Raw genomic sequence first — 22,673 nt, 5'->3', positions numbered from 1 at the left:
GTGTGTGTGTAATGGTGACAAATTGAATGGTTCTTCTTAAAGATTAGAAACCAGGAGAGGATGTCTACTCTTATTTCTGTTCAACATTTCAGTGGGTTTTCTAGCCAATATAATAAGGCAAGAAAACCAAATTAGATAAATACAGATTGGGAAAAAAAAGTAAGATTGTTCACAAATAATATGATTGTCTATGTAGGGAATTCTAAGGAATTTATAAAATGGCTACTGGCACTAATGAATTTATCAGAATTGCAATATCATTGTGTAAAAATCAATTTTATATGTGTATTACTAACAATTAGATTTTGGAATTCTAAAACTGTACAATAGCATCATAAATATGACATACTTAGGGATAAATTTGACAGATGATTGGTGATACCTATACAGTGAAAGCTACAAAACACTGCTAAGAGTAATTGAAGAATATCCAAATAAGTGCAGAGATATGTTTACTCATCAGAAGACTCAGTATTGTTAAGATGTCAGTCCTCCCCAGATTGATTCAACCCCAATCAAAATACCAGCAGGCTATTTTTAAATCAAAGTTGAAACACTGATTCTGAAATGTATGTGGAGATGCAAAAACCCAGAATAGCTGATACAACTTTGAAAAAGAATGTGATTTGAAGACTTACACTACCTGATGTTAAGAGTTAATTTCAAGGTAGTTTAATCAGATAGTATTGTTTTGGTATGATACGTGTATCTAGATCCAGTGGAACAGAATAGAATGATTTTAAGTGGTGTTTATATGGGCATAAGCACGTGTCAAAATTCGTCAGATTTTACCCTTTAGATATGTACATTTTGTCAATTAAATATAACTAAAATAAAAAATTTTGGAGTTCCCGTTGTGGCTCAACAGTTAACAAACCTAACTAGTATTCATGGTTCAGTCCCTGGCCTCACTCAGTTGGTTAAGGATCCAGCGTTGCCATGAGCTGTGGTATAGGTTGCAGATGCAGCTCAGATCCCGTGTTGCTGTGGCTCAGGTGTAAGCCAGCGGCTACATCTCCAATTGGACCCCTAGCCTGGAAACCAACATGTGCCATGGGTATGGCCCTAAAAAAGACAAAAAGAAAAGATTTCAAGACATGTAGAAATTATGTGACTTTTATGAGGTAACAGGGGAACAGAACCAAAGAGTTATTAACCTAATGTCAAAGTCTCAAGCAAAAAGGAACAGAATTGTTAGCCATTTACTCAAAACTAGAGAGAAATAGGAGTTCCCGTTGTGGCTCAGTGGTTAAGGAATCCGACTAGGAACCATGAGGTTGTGAGTTCGATCCCTGACCTTGCCCGGTGGGTTGAGGATCCGGCGTTGCCATGAGCTGTGGGTGTTAAGTTAGACTCGGCTTGGATCCCGCGTTGCTGTGGCTCTGGCGTAGGCCGGCGGCTACAGCTCTGATTAGACCCCTAGCCTGGGAACCTCCATATGCTGAGGCCTAGAAAAGAGAAAAAGACAAACAAACAGAAAAACCAGAGAGAAATAGAGAAATTTGTTTTGGTTGTTTTATAATGCAAGAATCTGTGAAATCATGTATTCATGCAATCCTTATGTAATTTAGGCTGAATGGCCTCTAGAGATTCTTTCCTCTTGTTGGATTCTAAAATAGGAGTCTTGGCTCATTTTAATTCAAAGCTACACATATTCTTCAGAGAAATGTGAAGTTACAAAAGCATAATTTTAAAGGTTCATTGAGGTACTTGCAAGAACAGATGGCCCCAAAATCTGTTTGAGAAATGTTTTATTTTCTGGCCTTCAAGGAATTCATCTCTTTTCTCTTAGGGAAGAGGAACTAATACTCTTTATTTTTAAAAGATGAAAGGAGTTGGTGAAAGGTGCTCTGGAAAACAGTGCAGAGGAGAGAGGTGATCTTCTATTGATTATTAGCATAGCTGTTCCTAGTGTTACACATGGAAGACAATATTTAATCACAGCTTAAATGAAAATAAAAGCATCCATAAGGACCCCTGGCCACTATCCCTCCACTGACTGCAGCAGGAGGTCACTGAAAATTGCATAATCAGAGCTAGATCGCCCCTCCTCGTGTCACTGCATGCCCATTGATGGAGTGAACAGTGGCTCCAGAATGCTGCTTCTAGACGAACCCCTGGTTTTCCCTATTTCCCAGCACTCACCAGCTTGCTTCCACTTTTGGCTTTGAGACAGCCAGCTCTAATCTCATTGTGTTTCAGCACTGCAAGAAGCCCTGGACCCCTTTGGCATCCTTCATCTCCTACATTTTAATTCCTGTCTCTGTACATCCCCCATTTTGACCCCATTTTTCACTTGTTTTGAAAAACTCAAGGGTTCCATCCTTGAAAGTTTTATTTATCTCTGTCCATTTCCTTGGTGATCTATCCAATCCCCTAGCCTTAAATTCTGTCTCTGTACTGATGTCTTCCAAATATCTTTCTTCATCCTGACTTTCTTCTCTTCTTTGTAGACTGGAGTGTCTAATTGCCCACTTGACATCTCTACTTGCATAGGTGTCTCAAGCTTAGCAAGTTCAATTCTCACCTCCAGATCTTCTCTCAAAACCTGCTCTTCTGAGTTCCCATTGTGGTTCAGCAGTAGGGAACCCATACCCATGAGGATGTGGGTTTGATCCCTGGCCTCACTCTGTGGTTTAAGGATCCAGCATTGAGAGCTGCGGTGTAGGTCACAGATGCAGCTTGGATCTTGTGTTGCATTGACTGTGATGTAGGCTGGCAGCTGCAGCTCCGATTCGGTGCCTAGCCCAAGAACTTCCATATGCCGCAGCTGCGGTCCTTAAAACAAACAAACAAAAAACCCTCTTCTTGCAGTCTTCCCTAAGTTATTGGCAGGGCCGTCCTTTACTTACCAGGCTTAAAACTTTGGAGTCATCTTTGAGTTTTCTTTCTTTCATGTTCTCCAGTCTGTTAGGAAATTCTGCTGCTTCTACCTTCGAAATATATCTACAACCCAACTACCTCTCAATCTTTGGGCCAGTCTTGGTCTAAGTTAATCTTGGATTTGTGCAGTAGTCTCCTAACTGTTCTTCTTGTTAGCAGCCTTTCCTCCATCAGTTTATTTTTTGTTTGTTTGTTTATTTTATTTTATTTTTATTTATTTATTTATTTATTTTTGTCTTTTTGTCTTTTAGGGCCTCATTTGCTGTATATGGAGGTTCCCAGGCTAGGGATCTAATTGGAGCTGTAGCCGCTGGCCTACGCCACAGCCACAGCAATGCCAGATCCAAGCCGCGTCTGCGAGCTACACCACAGTTCACAGCAACGCCGGATCCTTAACCCACTGAGTGAGGCTGGGGAACGAACCCGCAACCTCATGGTTCCTAGTTGGATTCATTAACCACTGAACCACAACGGGAACTCCCATCAGTTTATTTTCAGCACAGCAGCCCAAGTGATGCTGTTAAGATGAAGTCAGATCATGTCACTCCTCTGCTCAAAACCCTCCAAAGATCTTTCGTCCCTGCCAGGGATGACTTTTATTGAAGTCTTCTCTACCCTCTGTACTCCTTAAACCATTATGCCTCTAACCTAGCTTCTTATTCCCTTCCATTTCCATCACACTGTCCTTAATTAATGTTCCTTGAAACTGCCAGGTTTGCTATCATCCTCTGACTCCACAGCCATTGTACCAGTTGTTCTAAATGCCTATGAGACTCTGCCTTTGGAGTTCCCGTTGTGGCTCAGTGGTTAATGAATCCTACTAGGAACCATGAGGTTGCGGGTTCGATCCCTGTCCTTGCTCAGTGGGTTGATGATCCGGTGTTGCCGTGAGCTGTGGTGTAGAGCGAAGATGCGGCTTGGATCCTGCATTGCTGTGGCTCTGGCGTAGGCCGGTGGCTACAGCTCCGATTAGACCCCTAGCCTGGGAACCTCCATATGCCTCAGGAGCAGCCCTAGAAAAGGCAAAAAGACAAAAAAAAAAAAAAAAAAAAAAAAGACTCTGCCTTTGATATTCCCATGGCCTTTCCCTCGATTTTCAGTAATACCTCTCTTGAGTATCCTCTAAATGGCACCTGCCAGTGTTCCTAGTCCTCCTTCATGGTTTATTTTTCTGTATAACACTTTTCAATGTCTAACATTTTATGTATTTTACCTATTTACTTTATTTATTGATTTTTTTTCCCCTTTCCCTATATACCCAAGAATGTGAGTTCCATGAAGGAAGATTTGTTTATTCACTACTGAATAAACTAAATGCTAACACAGTGCCTGGTACACATTAGATGCTCATCGAGTGTTTGCTAAACGAATGAGTGAAGGTCATAGTTCATGCCATGTAGACCCATAGACCTGGAAGGTGGTGCTCCGACTTCTAGACATGAGTGAACCCCAGCTAATTAGAAGGACAAATATTTATATCTTTCCTAAATAAAGGATATTCCTCTACCTGTTCCATTATTATTCAGCTCAGTGTTCCTTTCTTAGTTCCATTTCTCATTCTTCACTCATGCTTTTCTCTTTATCCAAAGTGTTCTTACGCTGTACCTGACTTCAGTTCACATGTTAGTCTTTTTAGGAAACCTTTTTAGATTTCCCCATTCTCCAGACAGTGCCACTCTTTCCTTCTTTTATCTCCCATCTTTATTCATGTAACGTGTAGCTGATGAGTATGAGCCCCTTGAGCGCAGGGAGTATGTCTTTGCTTCCTCATTGTATCCCTGATGCAGTGGTTTGCTTTCGTAGACTCTCCATTCCTCTGCAATGGAGCTTCCTACCTGAAGTTGTCAGTTGCTTGGTAAATGATTCTAGAATTAAATTCTTAAGACTTATTTTATTAGATACGTAATCTGTGTGACACTGATTATAAATGAACCAAAAGAAATTTTTTTTTTTTTTTTTTTGTCTTTTTACTATTTCTTTGGGCCGCTCCCGCGGCATATGGAGGTTCCCAGGCTAGGGGTCTAATTGGAGCTGTAGCCACCGGCCTACACCAGAGCCACAGCAATGCAGGATCTGAGTAGCGTCTGCAACCTACACCACAGCTCACGGCAACGCCAGATCGTTAACCCACTGAGCAAGGGCAGGGACCAAACCCGCAACCTCATGGTTCCTAGTCGGATTCATTAACCACTGCGCCACAATGGGAACTCCCCCCCAAAATTTTTTAATCGTGCTACAAATTTACTTTCAGTATAACTTCATAAATAAGACAAACCCTCCAATTCTAGTTAATATATTCAGCAAATATTTATTGAATACCTGCCATAAGGAAGGCCTTACACATTTTATATACAGATTGCAGCTGTTCCTCAAAGCCCTGCTTATTAGACTTCTCCTTTAAAATCCTTTCCACCTCTAATAAAGAGGCTGTTTAGCCTCTTTATTTAAACTGTCACTTTTTAACATGAGATTTTAGGGAGGAAATCAAATGACATGGTGTATTAATTTAGAGATGCATTAGATTTTATAACTCCTTACCAGTTCCTACAGCACAATCATTCCTGCAACTTTATTCACTTATTTATTTATTTATAAGTATCATTTATTAAAATGTTGATGTGTCTATTACATGAAACCAGTGGTGGAAAAATATCATATATGACTAGATAGGGTGGCTGTGAAATATTTGGATCTCTTATTTATTTATTTATTTATTTATTTATTTATTTATTTATTTATTTGTCTTTTTGCCTTTTCTAGGGCTGCTCCCGCTGCATATGGAAGTTCAGGCTAGGGGTCTAATCAGAGCTGTAGTTGCCGGCATACGCCACAGCCACAGCCACAGCAATGCCAGATCCAAGCCGTGTCTACGACCTACACCACAGATCATGGCAAAGCTGGATCCTTAACCCACTGAGCAAGGCCAGGGGTCCAACCCGCAACTTCATGGTTCCTAGTCGGATTCATTAATCACTAAGCCACAACAGAAACTCCTGGATCTCATATTTAAAAATGAGCAGGAAGAGTGGCTCAGTGTTAGTGAATCCAACTAGTATCTATGAGGACATGAATTCAATCCCTGGCCTTGCTCAGTGGGTTAAGAATCTGGTGTTGCTGTGACATAAGTCAGCAGCTACAGCTCTGATTCGATCCCTAGCCTAGGAACTTCCACAAGCTGCAGGTATAGCCCTAAAAAGCAAAAAAAAAAAAAAAAAAAGGAAGGAAGGAAAGAAAAAGGTACTCATAACAAGTACATGTATACACATTTTCATAGTAGCATTATTCACAACAGCCAAGAGATAAACATAGCCCACACGTTCATAGAAGGATGGTTAAACAAATTGTGGTGGATAGACACAATGAAATATTTTATAGCCATCAAAGGGAGTGAAGTGATGATATATACTATAGTATGAATGAGCTCCCAAAACATTATGCTAAGTGAAAGAAGCTAGACATAGTGGTCACACATTGTATGGTTCCGCTTAGAGGAAATATCCAGAAAGCAGACAGAATGCAGATTGGTAGTTGGAGGGGGGAATGGAAAGAAACTAGTTAATGAGTAAGAGATTTTACTCTGTAGTGAGGGAAATGTTTTGAAACTAAATAAAAGCAGTTGTTGTAGAACATTGCGAATGTACTAAATGCCACTGATTTGTCCACTTTAAAGTGGTGAATTTTATGTCATGTGTATTTCATTTCAATAATTTTTTTTAGGCAAGAACAGACTTATTAGGATAAGATGCTTATAAGAGATCCACGTGGGCAGGCAAGGAAGCTCTCTCAATACATTTTTTTAACGTAATGATGTAGGAATATAAAAGGTATCAGAACACTCACCCTACTGTTTTTCACAGTGTAGTACTGAAGTTTATAACATAAGAGGAAGAGGAGAGTAAAATAAGTTTCAAAGGATTGGATTAGAAAGTTTAACAGATGGCATGAAGAAAAAGATAGGAAATAAAAACAAACAAATTAGCGTTGCCCTATTTCAGCTAGAAGCCAAATTTTATTTTACTTTTTGTCTTTTTGTCTTTCTAGAGCCGCTCTGGCAGCATATGGAGGTTCCCAGGCTAGGGGTCGAATCGGAGCTGTAGACGCCAGCCTACGCCAGAGCCACAGCAGCGCGGGATCCGAGCCGCATCTGCGACCTACACCACAGCTCAGGGCAACTCGGGATCCTTAACCCACTGAGCAAAGGCCAGGGATCGAACCTGCAATCTCATTGTTCCCAGTTGGATTCATTTCCACTGTGCCATGATGGGAACTCCAGAAATCAAATTTTAATGTCAAGAGAGTATAAGCTCAAATTTGTTTATGAGATACAAAATGGTGGCTGGTGAATTTTTCCAGCTTAAGTAAATTATCACCTTAAATCTCTTAATAAGACCAAAGAAAAATATTAGTAAGTGATTTCATTGAAGATGTCAAACATAAGTTAGTAAAACTAAGAAACCGTGGAGTTCATGTATTTGTAGAGGAAAGCCCTCCTTCATATGGACATGGAAAAAGAAGCCAGATACACTTAAATAGAGGTATCTTTTCTTGTGGTGCCATGTTTTTTTAAAATTACTGCATGAGTTTTATTGCATTTATAGTTGTACAACAATCATCACAACCAAATTTTATAGCATTTCCATCCCAAACCTTCAGTGCTTCCCCCTACCCCCCAACCTGTCTCATTTGGAAACCATAAGTTTTTCAAAGTCTGTGAGTTAGTATCTGTTCTGCAAAGAAGTTCATTCTGTCCTTTTTTCAGATTCCACATGTCAGTGAAAGCATTTGATGTTGGTGTCTCACTGTATGACTCACTTCACTTAGCATGATAATTTCCAGGTCCATCCATGTTGCCAAAAATTCCGGTATTTTGTTCCTTTTAATGACTGAGTAATATTCCCTTGTGTATATGTACCACATCTTCTTTGTCCATTCCTCTGTCAATGGACATTTAGGTTGTTTCCACGTCTTGGCTTTTGAAAATAGTGGTGTAGTGAATATTGGAGAACATGTGTCTTTTCGAGTCATGGTTTTCTCTGGATAGATGCCCAGGAGTGGGATTGCTGGATCAAATGGTAGTTCTATTTTTAGTTTTCTGAGGAATCTTCATACTGTTTTCCACAGTGGTTGCACCAATTTACAATCCCACCAACAGCATAATAGGGTTCCTTTTTCTCCACACCCTCCCTAGCACTTACTGTTTGTAGAATTTTTGATGATGGCCATTCTGGCTGGTGTAAGGTGGTGCCTCATAGTGGTTTTGATTTGAATTTCTCTAATGATTAGTGATGTTGAACATCTTTTCATGTGTTTTTTGGCCATATGTATGTCTTTTTTGGAGAACTGTCTGTTTAGATCTTCTGCCCATTTTTGATGGGGTTGTTTGTTTTTTTGGTATTGAGCAGTCAGAGGTGTTTATAAATTTTGGAAATTAATCCCTTGTCAGTCACTTCATTTGCAAATAATTTCTCCCATTCTGTGGGCTGTCTTTTCATTTTGTTTAGGGTTTCCTTTGCTGTACAGAAACTTTTAAGTTTAGTTAAGTCCCATGTATTTATTTTTGTTTTTATTATCATTACTCTAGGAGGTGGATCTGAGAAGATGTTGCTGTCGTTTATGTCGGAGAGTGTTTGGTCTATGTTTTCCTCTAGGAGTTTTATAGTATCTGGTCTTATATCTAGGTCTTTAATCCATTTCGAGTTTATTTTTGTGTATGGTGTTAGGAAGTGTGGTGCCGTATTTTCTATTAACTTTTTTTTATTAAAGTATAGTTGATTGGAGTTCCCGTCATGGCTCAGTGGTTAACAAATCCAACTAGGAACCATGAGGCTGCAGGTTTGATCCCTGGCCTTGCTCAGTGGGTTGAGGATCCGGCTTTGCTGTGAGCTGTGGTGTAGGTCACAGACGCAGCTTGGATCCCTTGTTGCTGTGGCTCTGGCGTAGGCTGGTGGCTACAGCTCTGATTCAACCCCTCCCCTGGGAACCTCCATATGCCACAGGTGCGGCCCTGGGAAAGACAAAAAAAGAAAAAAGTGTAGTTGATTTACACTTTTGTGCCAATTTCTGCTGTACAGCAAAGTGACCCAGTCATACATGTATATGTGTCTTGTCTTCCATCATGGTCTCTCCCAGGAGATTGGATATAGTTCCCTGTGCTGTACAGTAAGACCTCATTGCTTATCCATTCTAAATGTAATAGTTTGCATTTACCAACCCCCAAATCCCAGTCTATCCCACTCTCTCCTCCCTCACCCTTGGCAACCACAAGTCTGTTCTCTATGTCTGTGAGTCTGTTTCTGTTTTGCAGGTAGGTTCATTTTTGCCATATTATAGATTCCATATATTAAGTGACATCATATGGTATTTGGCTTTCTCCTGATTCATTTCATGTAGTGTGAGTCTCTAGTTGCATCCATGTTGCTTCAAATGGCATTATTTTGTTCTTTTTCATGGCTGAGTAGTATTCTATATATATATATATAATATCTTCTTAAAACATTCATCTATTGATAGACATTGATGTTGTTTCTATGTCTTGGCTATTGTGAATAGTGCTTCTATGAACATAGGGGTGCATGTATCTTTTTGAATTATAGTTTTGTTCAGATGATATGCCCAAGAGTGGGATTTCTGGATCACATGGCAGTTCTAGATTTAGTTTTCTGAGGAACCTCCATGGATCACATGGCAGTTCTAGATTTAGTTTCCTGAGGAACCTCCATGCTATTCTCCATAGTGGTTGTACCAGTTTACATTCCCACAAACAGTGTAGGAGGGTTCCCTTTTCTCCACACTCTCTCCAGCATTTGTTATTTGTATACTTATTAATGATGACCATTCTGACTGGTGTGAGGGTGGTACCTCATAGTAGTCTTGATTTGCATTTCTCAAATAGTGATGTTAAGCATTTTTTTACATGCCTGCTGGCCATCCATATGTCTCCTTTGGAGAAATGTCCGTTTAGGTCTTCTGCCCATTTTTCAGTTGCGTTTGTTTTTTCGTTGTTGAGTTTTATGAGTTATTGTATATTTTGGAGATTAGGCCCTTGTTCATTGCATTGTTTGCAACTATTTTCTCCCAATCTGTAGGTTGTTCTTTTATTTGTTGCTGGTTTCTTTTGCTGTGCAAAATCTTGTAAGTTTGATTACGTCCCATTGGTTTATTTTTGTTTTTATTTCTATTGCCTTCAGAGACTAACCTAAGAAAACGTTTGTACAGTTTATGTCATAGAGTATTTTGCTTCTGTTCTCTTCCAGGAGTTTTATGGTGTCATGTCTTATGTTTAAGTCTTTAAGCCATTTTGAGTATTTTTGTGCGTGGTGTGAAAGAGTGTTCTAGTTTCATTGATTTACATGCAGCTGTACAGTTTTCCTAATACCACTTGCAGAAGAGACATGGAATTAGAATTTCAGTGTATATATCTTCCAAGAGAATCTGGAAGCTTAATTTTTTTTTTCTTTTTAGGGCTGCACCCAAGGCATATGAAAGTTCCTAGGCTCGGGGTCAAATTGGAGCTCCAGCTGTCGGCCTGCACCACAGCCAAAGCAATGTGGGATCCAAGCCTCATCTGCGACCTACACCACAGCTCACAGCAACACTGGATCCCCAATCCACTAAGTGAGGCCAGGGATCAAACCCGTGTCCTCATGGTTACTAGTTGGATTCATTTCTGCTGCACCACAATGGGAACTCCCCGAAGTTTAATTAGCTAAACTAATTTTAGTTACTTGAGTTCATTGCAGCAATAAAAAGACAAAAAAATAAATGCAGAAATGGGTCTTTTGCTTAGGTTTCAACATAAATCACCTATAAACTATATAGAAAACTTTTGTGTATGTTGAATTTTTACTTAATAGTGACTGATTTTTTTTCTTTATTTTTTCATTATTTGGTAGCTCCTTTGGCACTTTAATAAATAATAATCGCTTTTGTCTTTGAGAAGATGAAGTTGTGCCATGTCAGACCTACCAAAAGATGCCCGTTCTTGGCAGAGTAAGAAAGTTAGCTCTCTTCTTTGATTGCAGATGATGAAAGCCATGAACAAGTCCAATGAGCATGTCCTGGCAGGAGGCGCTTGCTTCAATGAGAAGGCAGACTCTCACCTCGTGTGTGTACAGAATGATGATGGAAATTATCAGACCCAAGCCATCAGTATTCACAATCAGCCCAGAAAGGGTGAGTGTTTGGGATGATTGGGGAGGTTATGAGAATGGAAGATTGTACTGCAATTGGAGATTTCTCAGCCCCATACCCCTCACTGTCTACATTGGTGACCACAGGGTTTGATTAAATTTACCTTTAAAGCCAAGCTTATTCTCCAGGGTTATGTTGACTGCCTAAACAGCCAGACTTAGAGTTGCAAATGGGATCTCAGTTACTGAGGGGAATGTCTTGAAAATACTGCCTCAGGATGTTGACAGGGCCGACAATGACACTTGAATGTAGGAAACTGAGCCCCATAGAATGTGCTTAGGTAGAATTTAGGGCATTTTGGAGTTCCTTTCATGGCTCAGCGGTTAATGAACCCAACTAGGATCCATGAGGATGCGGGTTCTATCCCTGGCCTCGCTTAGTGTGTTAAGGATCCGGTGTTGCCATGAACTGTGGTGTGGGTCACAGACACGGCTCCGATCCTTTGTTGCTGTGGCTGTGGTGTAGGCCGGCAGCTGTAGCTCCAATTCGACCTGTGGCCTGGGAACCTCCATAGGCTGCAGGTGTGGCCCTAAAAAAAGCAAAAAAAAAAAAAGAATTTTAGGGTGTTTTGAATGGCTGTACCCAAAGACTGTTAGTTAGTAGGTTGACAGGATTCTGTAGAAAGCTTCTAGTTCTGTAGTACTCAGAATCTGGTGTCATCCCTTAGGAGATTTTTAAAAATGAAGAATCAATACCTCAGATCTGCTAAATTGGAATTTGTACTTTAACACGATTGCCGTTTGATTCGAATGCACATGGGAATTGAAGAAGCACTGCTCAGCCTATTTTCTCAAGTGCCTTATCAGGGTCTATGGATTTTTAAATATTCACATAAATAAATAAAGTTTTGCTTATTATATTAGACTGGGAAATCCTGTGTTAAACAAGTTTAAGCAGATTGTTTTACCTTTTCATAAAAGGTATTTAGCACATATATATTCAAATATGCGGTCTCAAATAAGGTAGATGATAAATCCACTGTGTTCTCTATTGGCAAAATCATATCTAGAATATTTGAATAAGTTCTGAATAGCATTAATATAATTGGTGATATCGATTGATAAAACTAGAGGGTCTTCAGAAGATGATTGACTGCCTGTGAGAAGTTTGGAAAATCAAACTCTTGAGTAAAGTATAAATGTTTAACCTGGAAAAGCCTAGATTGAAAGAGGATGAAAAATAGCTGTCTATTTTTAAGATTTTTCTATTACATGGAAATAAGATTCAGCTTATTCTCTGTAGCTGCGAAAGACCAAAACCAGCATTAATGGGTGACGGTTATAAGGATCTAGACTGGGGCTCAGTTTGAAAGCAGACTCGGTAGCACTGAGAGCTATTCAGAATAGAATGGGTCGCCTTGTGCTGTTGTGGGCTCCCCGTCACTAGGAGTCTCTGACAAAGGTGGGTGACACACCCATAGGGCCAGCAGGTGGGAAGTGGGAATAGCTCAGGCCAATTTAAGATGTGGAGAAGTAAAACAGTGCAGTGTACTTTTTGTTTTTGTTCCTGTTTTTTTCCACCCGCAGCACATGGATGTTCCTGGGCCAGGGATCAAATCTGAGCTTCCAGAGACAACGCTGGATCATTAGCCTGCTGTACCACAGTGGGAACTCCTGTAGTGTAGTTCTCATAAATGTAATTAAATATTCTTTCTTTTATAAAGAGCTATTTGTCTTTTAAATAGTTTTTTTTTTAATATTTCCACTTGGTAAATAAAACTATTTGGCAACTAAATCTCCATATTCAAAACATATTTGATCTGAAAAAAACAATGAGGGAGTTCCCATCATGGCTTAGTGGTTAATGAACCCAACTAGGATCCATGAGGATGCGGGTTCCATCCCTGGCCTCTGTCAATGGGTTAAGGATCCAGTGTTGCCATGAGCTGTGGTATAGATCACAGACATGGCTTGGATCTGTAGTTGTTGTGGCTGTGGTGTAGGCCAACAGCTGTAGTTCCAATTCAACCCCTAGCCTGGGAACTTCCATATGCCCCAGGTGTGGCCCTAAAAAGAAAAAAAAAACAAAAAACCCAAAGAAACCCAATGAAGAGTTCCTTTGTGGTGCAGCAGGTTAAAGATCTGACATTGTCACAGCAGCAGCTTGGGTCACCGCTCTGGCGCAGGTTGGATCCCTGGCCCAAGAACTTCGCATGCTGTGGGTGCAGCCAAAAAAATTAATTTAAAAAAATTAAAAATTTTTAAAAGAATAAAGTAAGAGGAGTTCTCTTCATGGCTCAGCAGTTAAGGAACCCAACTAGCATCCATGAGGACATGGGTTCAATTCCTGGCCTCGCTCAGTGGGTTAAGGATCCAGCATTGCTGTGAGCTGTGGTATAGGTCAAAGACTCAGCTTGGATCCTTCATTGCTATGGCGTAGGCTGGCGGTTACAGCTCCGATTGGACCCCTAGCCTGGGAACCTCCATATACCACAGGTACAGGCCTAGAAAAAACAAAAAGATAAAAATAAAATAAAATAACAGTGAATTAGATCAGGGGTCAACAAACTTTTTTCTGGGAATGGCTAGATGATAAATATTTTAGACTTTGCAGGCCTGTGGTTTTTGTTGTCAACACTCTGGCATGATACTTCAAAAACTGTCATGGACTCTATATATAAATAAATTGATATGGCTGTGTTCCATAAAATCATAAAATTTTATTTACAAAAACAAGCTGAAGGCCAAGCCCTAGTCTTGACCAATGAGATTTCTTTGCTTCTTGACTGAAAGAAAAGCAAAACAAAATGGGGGAGTGTGTCTTAGCACCTCAGCCTCTAAGCGGTCATAAGCATTTGAATTATTGGTTACTTGCATATGGCGGTGTATAGAGTCAGTGTTTTTTATTTTCTATATGATGGTGGTTGGAGTTCCCAGCTACCAGATACTTCATTATTATTCTCAATCCCTCCATCTCCAAGTCTTTGTTCACTAAACTCTTTCCATTGCTATTTTAGTGACTGGTGCCAGTTTCTTTGTGTTCAGTGGCGCTCTGAAGTCCTCGTCGGGATATCTTGCCAAGTCCAGCATTGTGGAAGGTAACGAATGAGTTACTGCATGTACCTTATACAGTCGTAATTATACAAGGGTCATGAATGGAAGCCTTGACACTTTGGCGTTAGACTTCTGACTCGTTTATTCAGTAGCATCTCACTCAACAGGTAGTTAAAACTACCACAAGGGTGCCTTCTCTCCAGAGAAGGAAATAAGTGGGAGAAATACCATGGGACACCAACATAAAAATTAAGAGATGGCTTTTCAGAGAAAGACAAAATACCATGTGATGTCACTTCTATCTGGAGTCTAATATGTGGCACAAATGAACCTTTCCATAAAAAAGAAAATCATGGACTTGGAGAATAGACTTGTGGCTGCCAAGGGGGAGGGAGAGGGAGTTGGGTGGATGGGGAGCTTGGGGTTAATATATGCAGACTATTGCCTTTGGAATGGATTAGCAATGAGATCCTGCTGTGTAGCACTGGGAACTATGTCTGGTCACTTATGGAGCATGATAATGTGAGAAAAAAGAATGTGTACATGCATGTGTGACTGGGTCACCTTGCTGAACAGTAGAAAATTAACAGAACACTGTAAACCAGCTATAATGGAAAAAAAATAAAAATCATTCTATAAAAACAACAAAAAAAAAAAAGAAAGAAAAGAAAAAGAGAGAGAGAAAGAGATAGCTTTTCAGAGCTAAGGTACCCAAGGGGACGTAGTCTGAGTTCAAATATATCATTGGGTGCGAATCTGTAAATATGCAGATGAATTTCAGCCCCTGTTATCCATGAGAATGCTGCAGTCACCATTTGGTGTACAGAATGATGCATTTGCTGCTGGTTTGCTATAATTAGATAGGACACATATCCTGACAAAAGTTAGTTTAATGAAAATCAGTGAAAGGCTAATGGGCATACTATTTATTGTCTTTGTCAATTATTCTTCACTGTATTTTGGTCTGGTTACTCTTGGTGCATAACAAATTAAACCAAAATTTAATGGCTTAAAACAGCTATTTTACTGTGCTCACTGATTCTTCTGCATCTGCCCTTGACAGGGCAATATAGGGATGGCTTGACCCTGCTCAGTGATGTCTGGGGACTCAGTTGGAATGCCTGAAGGGTGGTTGTTACCTGATGGCTGAGAGCTAGAATTATCTTAAAGTTTGTTGACTTATGTATCTGGAGCCTGTCCTGGGATGATTTAAAGACCAAAAGTAGTCCCTGGAGTCCTTGCACACTGGACTCCTTAGCATGCAGCTTTGGGATGGTTGGACTTCTTACACGGTGGCTCGGGACTCCAAGCACAAGTGTCCAGCACAAGGTAGAAGCCTCGTTGCTTTTTATGACCCAAACTCAAAAGTCCTACAGTGTCACTTCCACCATACTCTAGTGTTGGAAGTGGTCAAAAGCCTGCTCAAGGGCTGAGGACTTACTCTTTCTCGATGGGGAAATGGGAAAGTAGCATTGTAGGAAAGCACGTGAGACAGGAGGTATTGTGGTCGTCTCCGGAAAATACAATCCGTACCCGCAGTGACAGGTTTTCATTTCCACGTGAGCTCACTCCAGCACCTGAAGAGCAGTTCTTCTGAGGGTGGATTTCATTGTGTTCATTGAAATACATAGATAATCTTGTGTATGTTAATAGAGATTGATTTTGATCTCCTTTTTTGGTAAACTTAATAAAGCTGAAAGCGAAGAACAAAGCATGCTAATATTTCACAACTAAATGTCACAACTGCAGAGCAGAACATGCTATTAAGAAATTGTTAGGAAATCTAGGTGTTAAGTAGTTGTTTGGTCTTAGCGACTAATTAATGCCTGTGTGATCAAGTATTGACTGCATTTGAAATCTATCCTGACAAGATGATTAAAAAGCACCCTTTAAATGTTGTCAAAGTGATGATTCAAATGGACACAGATCCTTACAAATGCAGAGTAATTATATTTTAAAATTATGTCTTCGGGTTAGGAATTTCTTAGCTCTTATGTTTCACTAAATGTGCCAGTAGAGCACTTGGTTGCCCATTTATGAAAATTTTAGTCATGCTCTTCAGAAATTATTTCACCTGACAAAATTTTGTATTAACAAAGCAGGTTAATTGCTCAGCATGTGACAACTTTCACCCTCAGTTTTCAGTGTTTGCCTTTGACTTGGGTATGTAGCAGCCCCTAACAGTTATAATCTGTTGGCTATATGATAGCCCAGGTAAAACGTATGTGTAGGTTGGTCTTACTGTTAGTCAGTACATGAATTTATTCTCCTTCCCAGTGATTTATTTAACAAACACTGGGCATTCACTGTATGCAATCATAGGACAGTGGGAGAGACAGAAATGCAAAGAAATAGATATGATTAGAGCATGATAAATGTCACCGTGGAAGCAGGAACAGAATGCTCTCTCTGAGTCCAGAAGAGGGATGTGACTGTGCGTAAGTTTTCCCTTTGAACAGTCTCACGAGAAGCTCTCAGTTGTGCCTGAAGTGAAATCCATAGGTAGGAGTTTTAAGCAGACTCCATCTTGGCCTTTGCGCTTTGTAACACGTTCAGCCAGTAAGAGGTTCAGCTCAAAGAGCAAAACGTCTTTGCATCTGTCAGCTTTAGAGGGCAGAGCAGAGTTTTACATTAACCCTAGAGGGATTTGCTCGATGCCAGGAAGGGGTTTTGTCTCCCCTCCCTGGCTGTGCCTTGCTCCCACCTGTGTTATCTCGGTGCTGCTTCTCAGACGGCGTCATGGTCCAGATCACTGCGGAGAACATGGATGCCTTGCGGCAGGCTCTGCGGGAGATGAAGGACTTCACCATCACCTGCGGCAAGGCGGATGCTGAGGACCCCCAGGAGCACATCCTCATCCAGTGGGTGGATGACGACAAGGACGTCAACAAGGGGTAAAGCGCTGAGCTTCCCCGCTGCGGCACTTCCTTCTGGGCCAGGCTCTGGGTTTTGTCCATCCTGATGTTTTATAACTTTACTGAAAGCCCTGCCTACAAGAAAGGACGGCTTTGTACAATTTGCACATGGAATTTGTATTTCTGGTTTCTTGGCTTAATTTCTTTTCTTCTTTTCTTTTCTTTTTTTTTTTTTTTTTTCCAGGGCTGCACTTGAAACATATGGAAGTTCCCAGGCTAGGGGTCGAACTGGAGCTACAGCTTTGGCCTATGCCACAGCCACGGCAACACCAAATCCTTAACCCACTGAACAAAGCTAGGGATTGAAGCTGCATCCTCATGGATACCCATTGGGCTCCTAACCTGTTGAGCCACAACGGGAATTCCTCTTGACTTAATTTCTAAAGCAGTTTTGGTACATGTTTTTGAAGGGAGGATGAAGGAAGGAGTTGATGAAACAAAACAATCCGTCTAAAGTTATTGAGATAATAGTAAAAGCCAAGCCTTTTATGGTTTACAGACCACGTCTACTAATATCGTTTCATTTGATATAACAACTGTTGTTATTTCCACATTACAGATGAGTAAATAAACACCAAAAGGCTAAATGACTCCGCAAGGCTTGGCAGTGGTGGGGATAGGTCTTAAAACCATCTCCTTGGGCTTCAAATCCTCTTTCCTAGTACATAGCAACTCTGTTCTGATGGTTCAAGCCAAAAGCTTGTAGTCATCTTTGACACTTCTCTTGCACACTCTATGCCTGACCCAGCAGTAAATCCTGTTAGCTTTACCTTAAAATATATCCAGAATTGTACTACTCTCTCTGCCTCTACTGCCATCATCGGGTCTACATTATTGCAGTGGCCTTCTAATTGGTTTCCTTGTTTCTAGTCTTGGCCTCCTCCCTCCCTCAACCTAGTCTGTTTCCACTCCAGCAGCCAGAGCAATGGCACTTCCTTGCTCAAGACCCACCACTGGCTTCCAGTATCATTCAGGGTAAAAGCCACAGTCTCTCATGACTTATAAGGCCTTACACAATCCCTCTGCCCACCCTCCTCTCAGCAGCACCATCTGCCTCCCTGCTTGAACACATCAGCTGTACTTCTGCCCTCAGAGCTTTGGACTCTGTGTTTTCTCGGTTTATACTCCCTTCCTAGACAGCCACATGAGCTACTCCTTTCCTGCCTTGAGGTTTTTAATAAAATGCCACTTTCTCAAGAAGACCTTCCCTGGCCAACCTACTACATTTTAACCCTCTCAGGCATGTGCCCCTCCCTGCATTATATTTAAGAGCACCTATAACTCTCTAACATATTTTTACTTATTTATTTTACTATATTGCCCTTGGGATGTAAGCTCCATGAGGGCAGGTTTATTTACTACTATGTCACCAGCACCTACAACACTGGCACTTAATAGGTTCTGAAAAAAATTGATTAATTGAATTTCATATCAATTTTGTATCAAGCTTTCGCCCATCCCTCCTTCAGGCAATAATTCCGTGTGGGCTTCTGGAAGTGCAAAAATGAATTCCACATGGTCCTTGCTAACAAGTGACTCAGCCTGGTTTGGAAGATAGTTATTAAGTAGTGCGCCAGAGTATGGAAGATGCTCATAGAGAACCCCATGGGATACAGTGAAGATTAAAAAAAAAAAGACAGGCGGAAACGTGGTGGAGGTGATAGGGCAGTGTTCAGGAATGGCCTCATAGAGGCGTATCTGGTGGGATAAGTCGACTGTGCCACAAAGCTGTGGCAGAGAGGGCGTCCCTGTCCAAGGCAGTTCAAGGGCATTGACAACATGGCATGCTGTATTTTTTTAAAAAGCTTTTAAAATTTTTGTTATTGAACAACAGAAAAAAGGCAATGTTTTCTAAACCAGTGAGTGCATTTGCCTATTTTACAAATAACCTTTCATCTTCCTGGGAAATTTAACTTCAAAATCAATTTGTGTTTCATTCTCTATTATAGTTGGTTATTAGGTTGCTGAATGTGATCTGATGAACAAGCATCTGTATTATCTATCACAGCAAATTCCATGGACATTAGGACAAAAAAAAAAATTGGGTAATCTGAAAATCTGACGACGTAAGCTATTGGTAACTAAGAACAAGTAGGTTCCCCCTTCTTCCAGCCGCCAGCGCAGGTGCCGCCTTAGGAAGAAGCACAGGGATCAGTCAGGGAAGGCTCTCAAGTCTAGGAGTTCCGTCTATAGGGTGTAGACTGAATGTTTTCCAGCTCTAGGAGTTCCGTCTGTAGGATGTAGACTGAATGTTTTTCAGCGTGTCCCTCAGGGTCAGAGTACTTTTCTCAAAAGAGTGCCAGTCACCTGGGGTGCTCTGTTTTTTGACATTGTCTGATGAGTTAGAAATTAAACTTAACATTGGTTAAATAATTTTAATCCAGCCAAATAAAGAGAATCCCTGATACTCAAGTTTAGGTTAAATTTTACCTTTTACACACAGAGATTCAAAAACATAAACAGGTCTGAAAGTTGTTGGGAAAAGTTTGAAAGTTTTACAACAGTTACTTCGAGTCCTCATCGGAATGACTATGTATCTCCACATATTTGTACTGGCTGTATTTCGGAGAGGAAAAGGCTGTACAGTGTGGCCTTTCTGCTGGGGAATCTAGGAGTGACAGTGTAGCACTGAAGGGAATTTGTTGTGATAGATGCTTGTTCATCAGTTCACACCAGCACTGTCTTCATGATCCTGCTTGGTCAGATAATGCCTTTAGTCAGAAAACAGTTATTAAACTTCAGCATCCCAAGCAGTGTATCAGAACTGGGAATACAGCACACAGAGGCGAGCGTATCGTATTCCCTCCCCTTTGCTTTTTTGTCTTTTTAGGGCCGCACCTGTGGCACATGGAGGTTCCCAGCTAGGGGTCTAATCGGAGCTACAGCTGCCAGCCTACGCCACAGCCACTTGGGATCTGAGCTGCATGTGTGACCTACACCACAGCTCACCGCAATGCCGGATCCTTAAGCCACTGAGCAAGGCAAGGAATCGAACCCACAGCTTCATGGTTCCTAGTCGGATTCGTTTCTGCTGTGCCACGATGAGAACGCCTCCTTCTCCTTTGAAAGTTCACTTGTGAGGCAGATACACAAATGTATGAGGAGTGTGCAGAGTGCTGGGGGGGAGGGAGTTGGGGGGGAAGCAGGGTGGGGCGGGGCCAGTGGTCACTGCAGGGTGGGAAGGGCAGTCCTGAGTAAAGTGTGTCTTTACATTCAAAGAACCAGCCCCTGGAATCCTGGCTCCTTTTTCATATGTGTGTTCTTTGAATTAGCGCGTAGGCTCTTCCCTGAGAGCTCTGTTCACATATATTATTGTGCAGTGTCGTCTTGTGTGATGTGGCACAGATGTGACCAACAAGGCCGCTGTAATTGGTAGCAAGACTTGATATGTGGTTCTTCTAATGTTAAGAGCTGCTTCCACCTCTTTGCTTCTGTTTTAGTGTCGTAAGTCCTATAGATGGGAAGTCCATGGAGTCTATAACAAGTGTGAAGATATTCCATGGATCAGAGTATAAAGCGAATGGAAAAGTCATCAGATGGACAGAGGTAAGGGGCTGAAACTTGGGCATGTGTGACCCTTCTGAGCACAACTTTTTGATCAGCCCAGAGACACATTCTGGGCTGATTCTGGAGGGTAAGAAAAAAAAAATCTCTGTTTACCTTTCATACCGCAATTCCCTCTGGTCATTCTTAGCTCACTGGCAAGAAACTCAGCCTGCCGCAGTCTGAGGTCTCCCCCGTCCTAGGAACTAGCTTTTAGGGATAGTGTTCACATCAGAATTCAAGAAGAGTGCTTCTCTGAAGGGTACATACCACCTCTGCTGGATTCTTCAGAAAGCTGGGCTGTTTATGCTGCACTCAGTTATAACTGTCTTAGATAACACAGTCTTTAAAAATAGACTTATCTTGGAGTTCCCATCGTGGCGCAGCAGAAATGAATCTGACTAGGAACCATGAGGTTGCGGGTTCCATCCCTGGCCTTGCTGAGTGGGTTAAGGATCCAGCGTTGCCGTGAGCTGTGGTGTAGATCACAGACGCGGCTCGAATCTGGCGTTGCTGTGGCTGTGGTGTAGGCTGGCGGCTACAGCTCCAATTAGACCCCTAGCCTGGGAACCTCCATATGCCATGGGTGTGGCCTTCAAAAGACAAAATGAATAAATAAATAAAAATAGACTTATCTTACCAATGAGAAAACTAAAGCTGAGAAACTAACTTGTCCAAGATTTCATGGCAAGTAAGTAATGGCAGAGTCCTAAATCAAACCCAGATCTGACCCACTCCTAAGCTCTTCCCCACTGTATTTTTCCTTAACTTGAAAGTAGTGTTGGAGGCTAACCTGGGAATGAGAGGAGCGGGGCAGGGGCCTATATATGTGTACATATCAGACAAATCAGAAAGTTTATTTTCTGAGAATAAATAGGTAGGTCCTAGGTCTCTCAGTTTCTTTTGAGCTTCATTTATACTTATCTTTAAAATAAAGCATTAAGTCATTAGACCCCTAGGATTTCTTGCACCTTTAAAAGCCTTAATTTTTTAAAAATTTAACAGGTTCTGTGACGTATAGCTTTCCATTTTACACACAAGGTAACTGAAGCCGAGGGAGAGGTTCCGTGCCTTACCCAAAGTTTGCTAGCTGATTTCTAATAACACAGAGATGGGAACCTGGTCCTTCAGTTCTTGAGATACTGTCCCAAGTGACTTACCTATCATACTAGTCCTGGTGCTTTGAGAAGCAGCCAAATGCTTTTACTTTCTTACTTTGTAACTATTATCCCTTTGGCATATTGTGAGTAGCATAGGGTCTGGAACATGTAAAACTCTTTATTTCTTATGGAGTAGTTTGACCTCTGTTCCCTTCTTTTTGCTTTGTTTTTCCCCCTTTTTCTCCCAGTAACCCAGTGACGTAGAGAGAGAACCCATCTCACTTATATACCAAGAAAGCAGTCTCAGGCCGTGTGACTTTGCGACCTGCCTAATGCTGGTCACTGGCAGATCAGGAGCAGAGGTCTCCTGCCTCCACTCCGGAGCCCTTCCTGTCACTTCGTGCTGCCGCTCTCACTAGTGTACCTCAGGCATAGAGCTGCAGAGCCCTTGCAGTATTCTTAGCATAAGCCACTGACGGAGCAGTAAGCTAGGGGTTGGCATATAGAAGCATTGCATGTTTACATATCTATATCTTTTTTTTTTTTTGTCTTTTTGCCTTTTCTAGGGCCACTTCCTGCAGCATTATGGAAGTTCCCAGGCTAGGGGTCTCATCGGAGCTGTAGCCACCAGCCTACACCAGAGCCACAGCAATACGAGATCCTAGCCACGTCTGCAACCTACACCACAGCTCAGGGCAACGCCGGATCCTTAACCCACTGAGTGAGGCCAGGGATCAAGCCTGTAACCTCATGGTTCCTAGTCAGATTCGTTAACCACTGTGCCAGGAAGGGAATTCCTACATACCTGTATCTTTTATGTTTTGCTTTTATATCATTTCATTTTTACAATAGCCACAGAGGAGAGGTGCTTCCCATTTTACAGAGGCAAATTCGGCATTAAGAAGCCAAAAGAAAAAAAAAAAAAAAAGGAGTTCCCGTCGTGGCGCAGTGGTTAACGAATCCGACTAGGAACCATGAGGTTGTGGGTTCGGTCCCTGCCCTTGCTCAGTGGGTTAAGGATCCGGCGTTGCCGTGAGCTGTGGTGTAGG

General features: G+C 41.4%; 1 protein-coding gene across 4 annotated transcripts in view; it reads left to right on the top strand.

The window, feature by feature from the left end:
- Positions 1 to 22,673, top strand: part of ZFYVE9 (zinc finger FYVE-type containing 9) — a 202,017-nt gene that overhangs the window by 176,156 nt on the left and 3,188 nt on the right. For all 4 annotated transcript variants that reach the window (XM_021096648.2, XM_084965067.1, XM_021096646.2 and 1 more), the window contains 4 exons: positions 10,905 to 11,055; positions 14,030 to 14,110; positions 16,798 to 16,960; positions 20,422 to 20,527. In XM_021096648.2, coding sequence (XP_020952307.2) covers positions 10,905 to 11,055; positions 14,030 to 14,110; positions 16,798 to 16,960; positions 20,422 to 20,527 — 501 coding nt within the window. The remainder of the gene's footprint in view (positions 1 to 10,904; positions 11,056 to 14,029; positions 14,111 to 16,797; positions 16,961 to 20,421; positions 20,528 to 22,673) is intronic.

The sequence above is a fragment of the Sus scrofa genome, chromosome 6, assembly GCF_054392235.1.
Source record: "Sus scrofa isolate SSC_HxYL_T2T_F1_AM1 chromosome 6, Sscrofa_HxYL_maternal_Yorkshire_Landrace_v2.0, whole genome shotgun sequence".
Lineage (NCBI taxonomy): Eukaryota > Metazoa > Chordata > Mammalia > Artiodactyla > Suidae > Sus > Sus scrofa.
The sequence above is the reverse complement of the archived record's forward strand: the minus strand, read 5'-3'. Positions and strand labels throughout refer to the sequence as shown.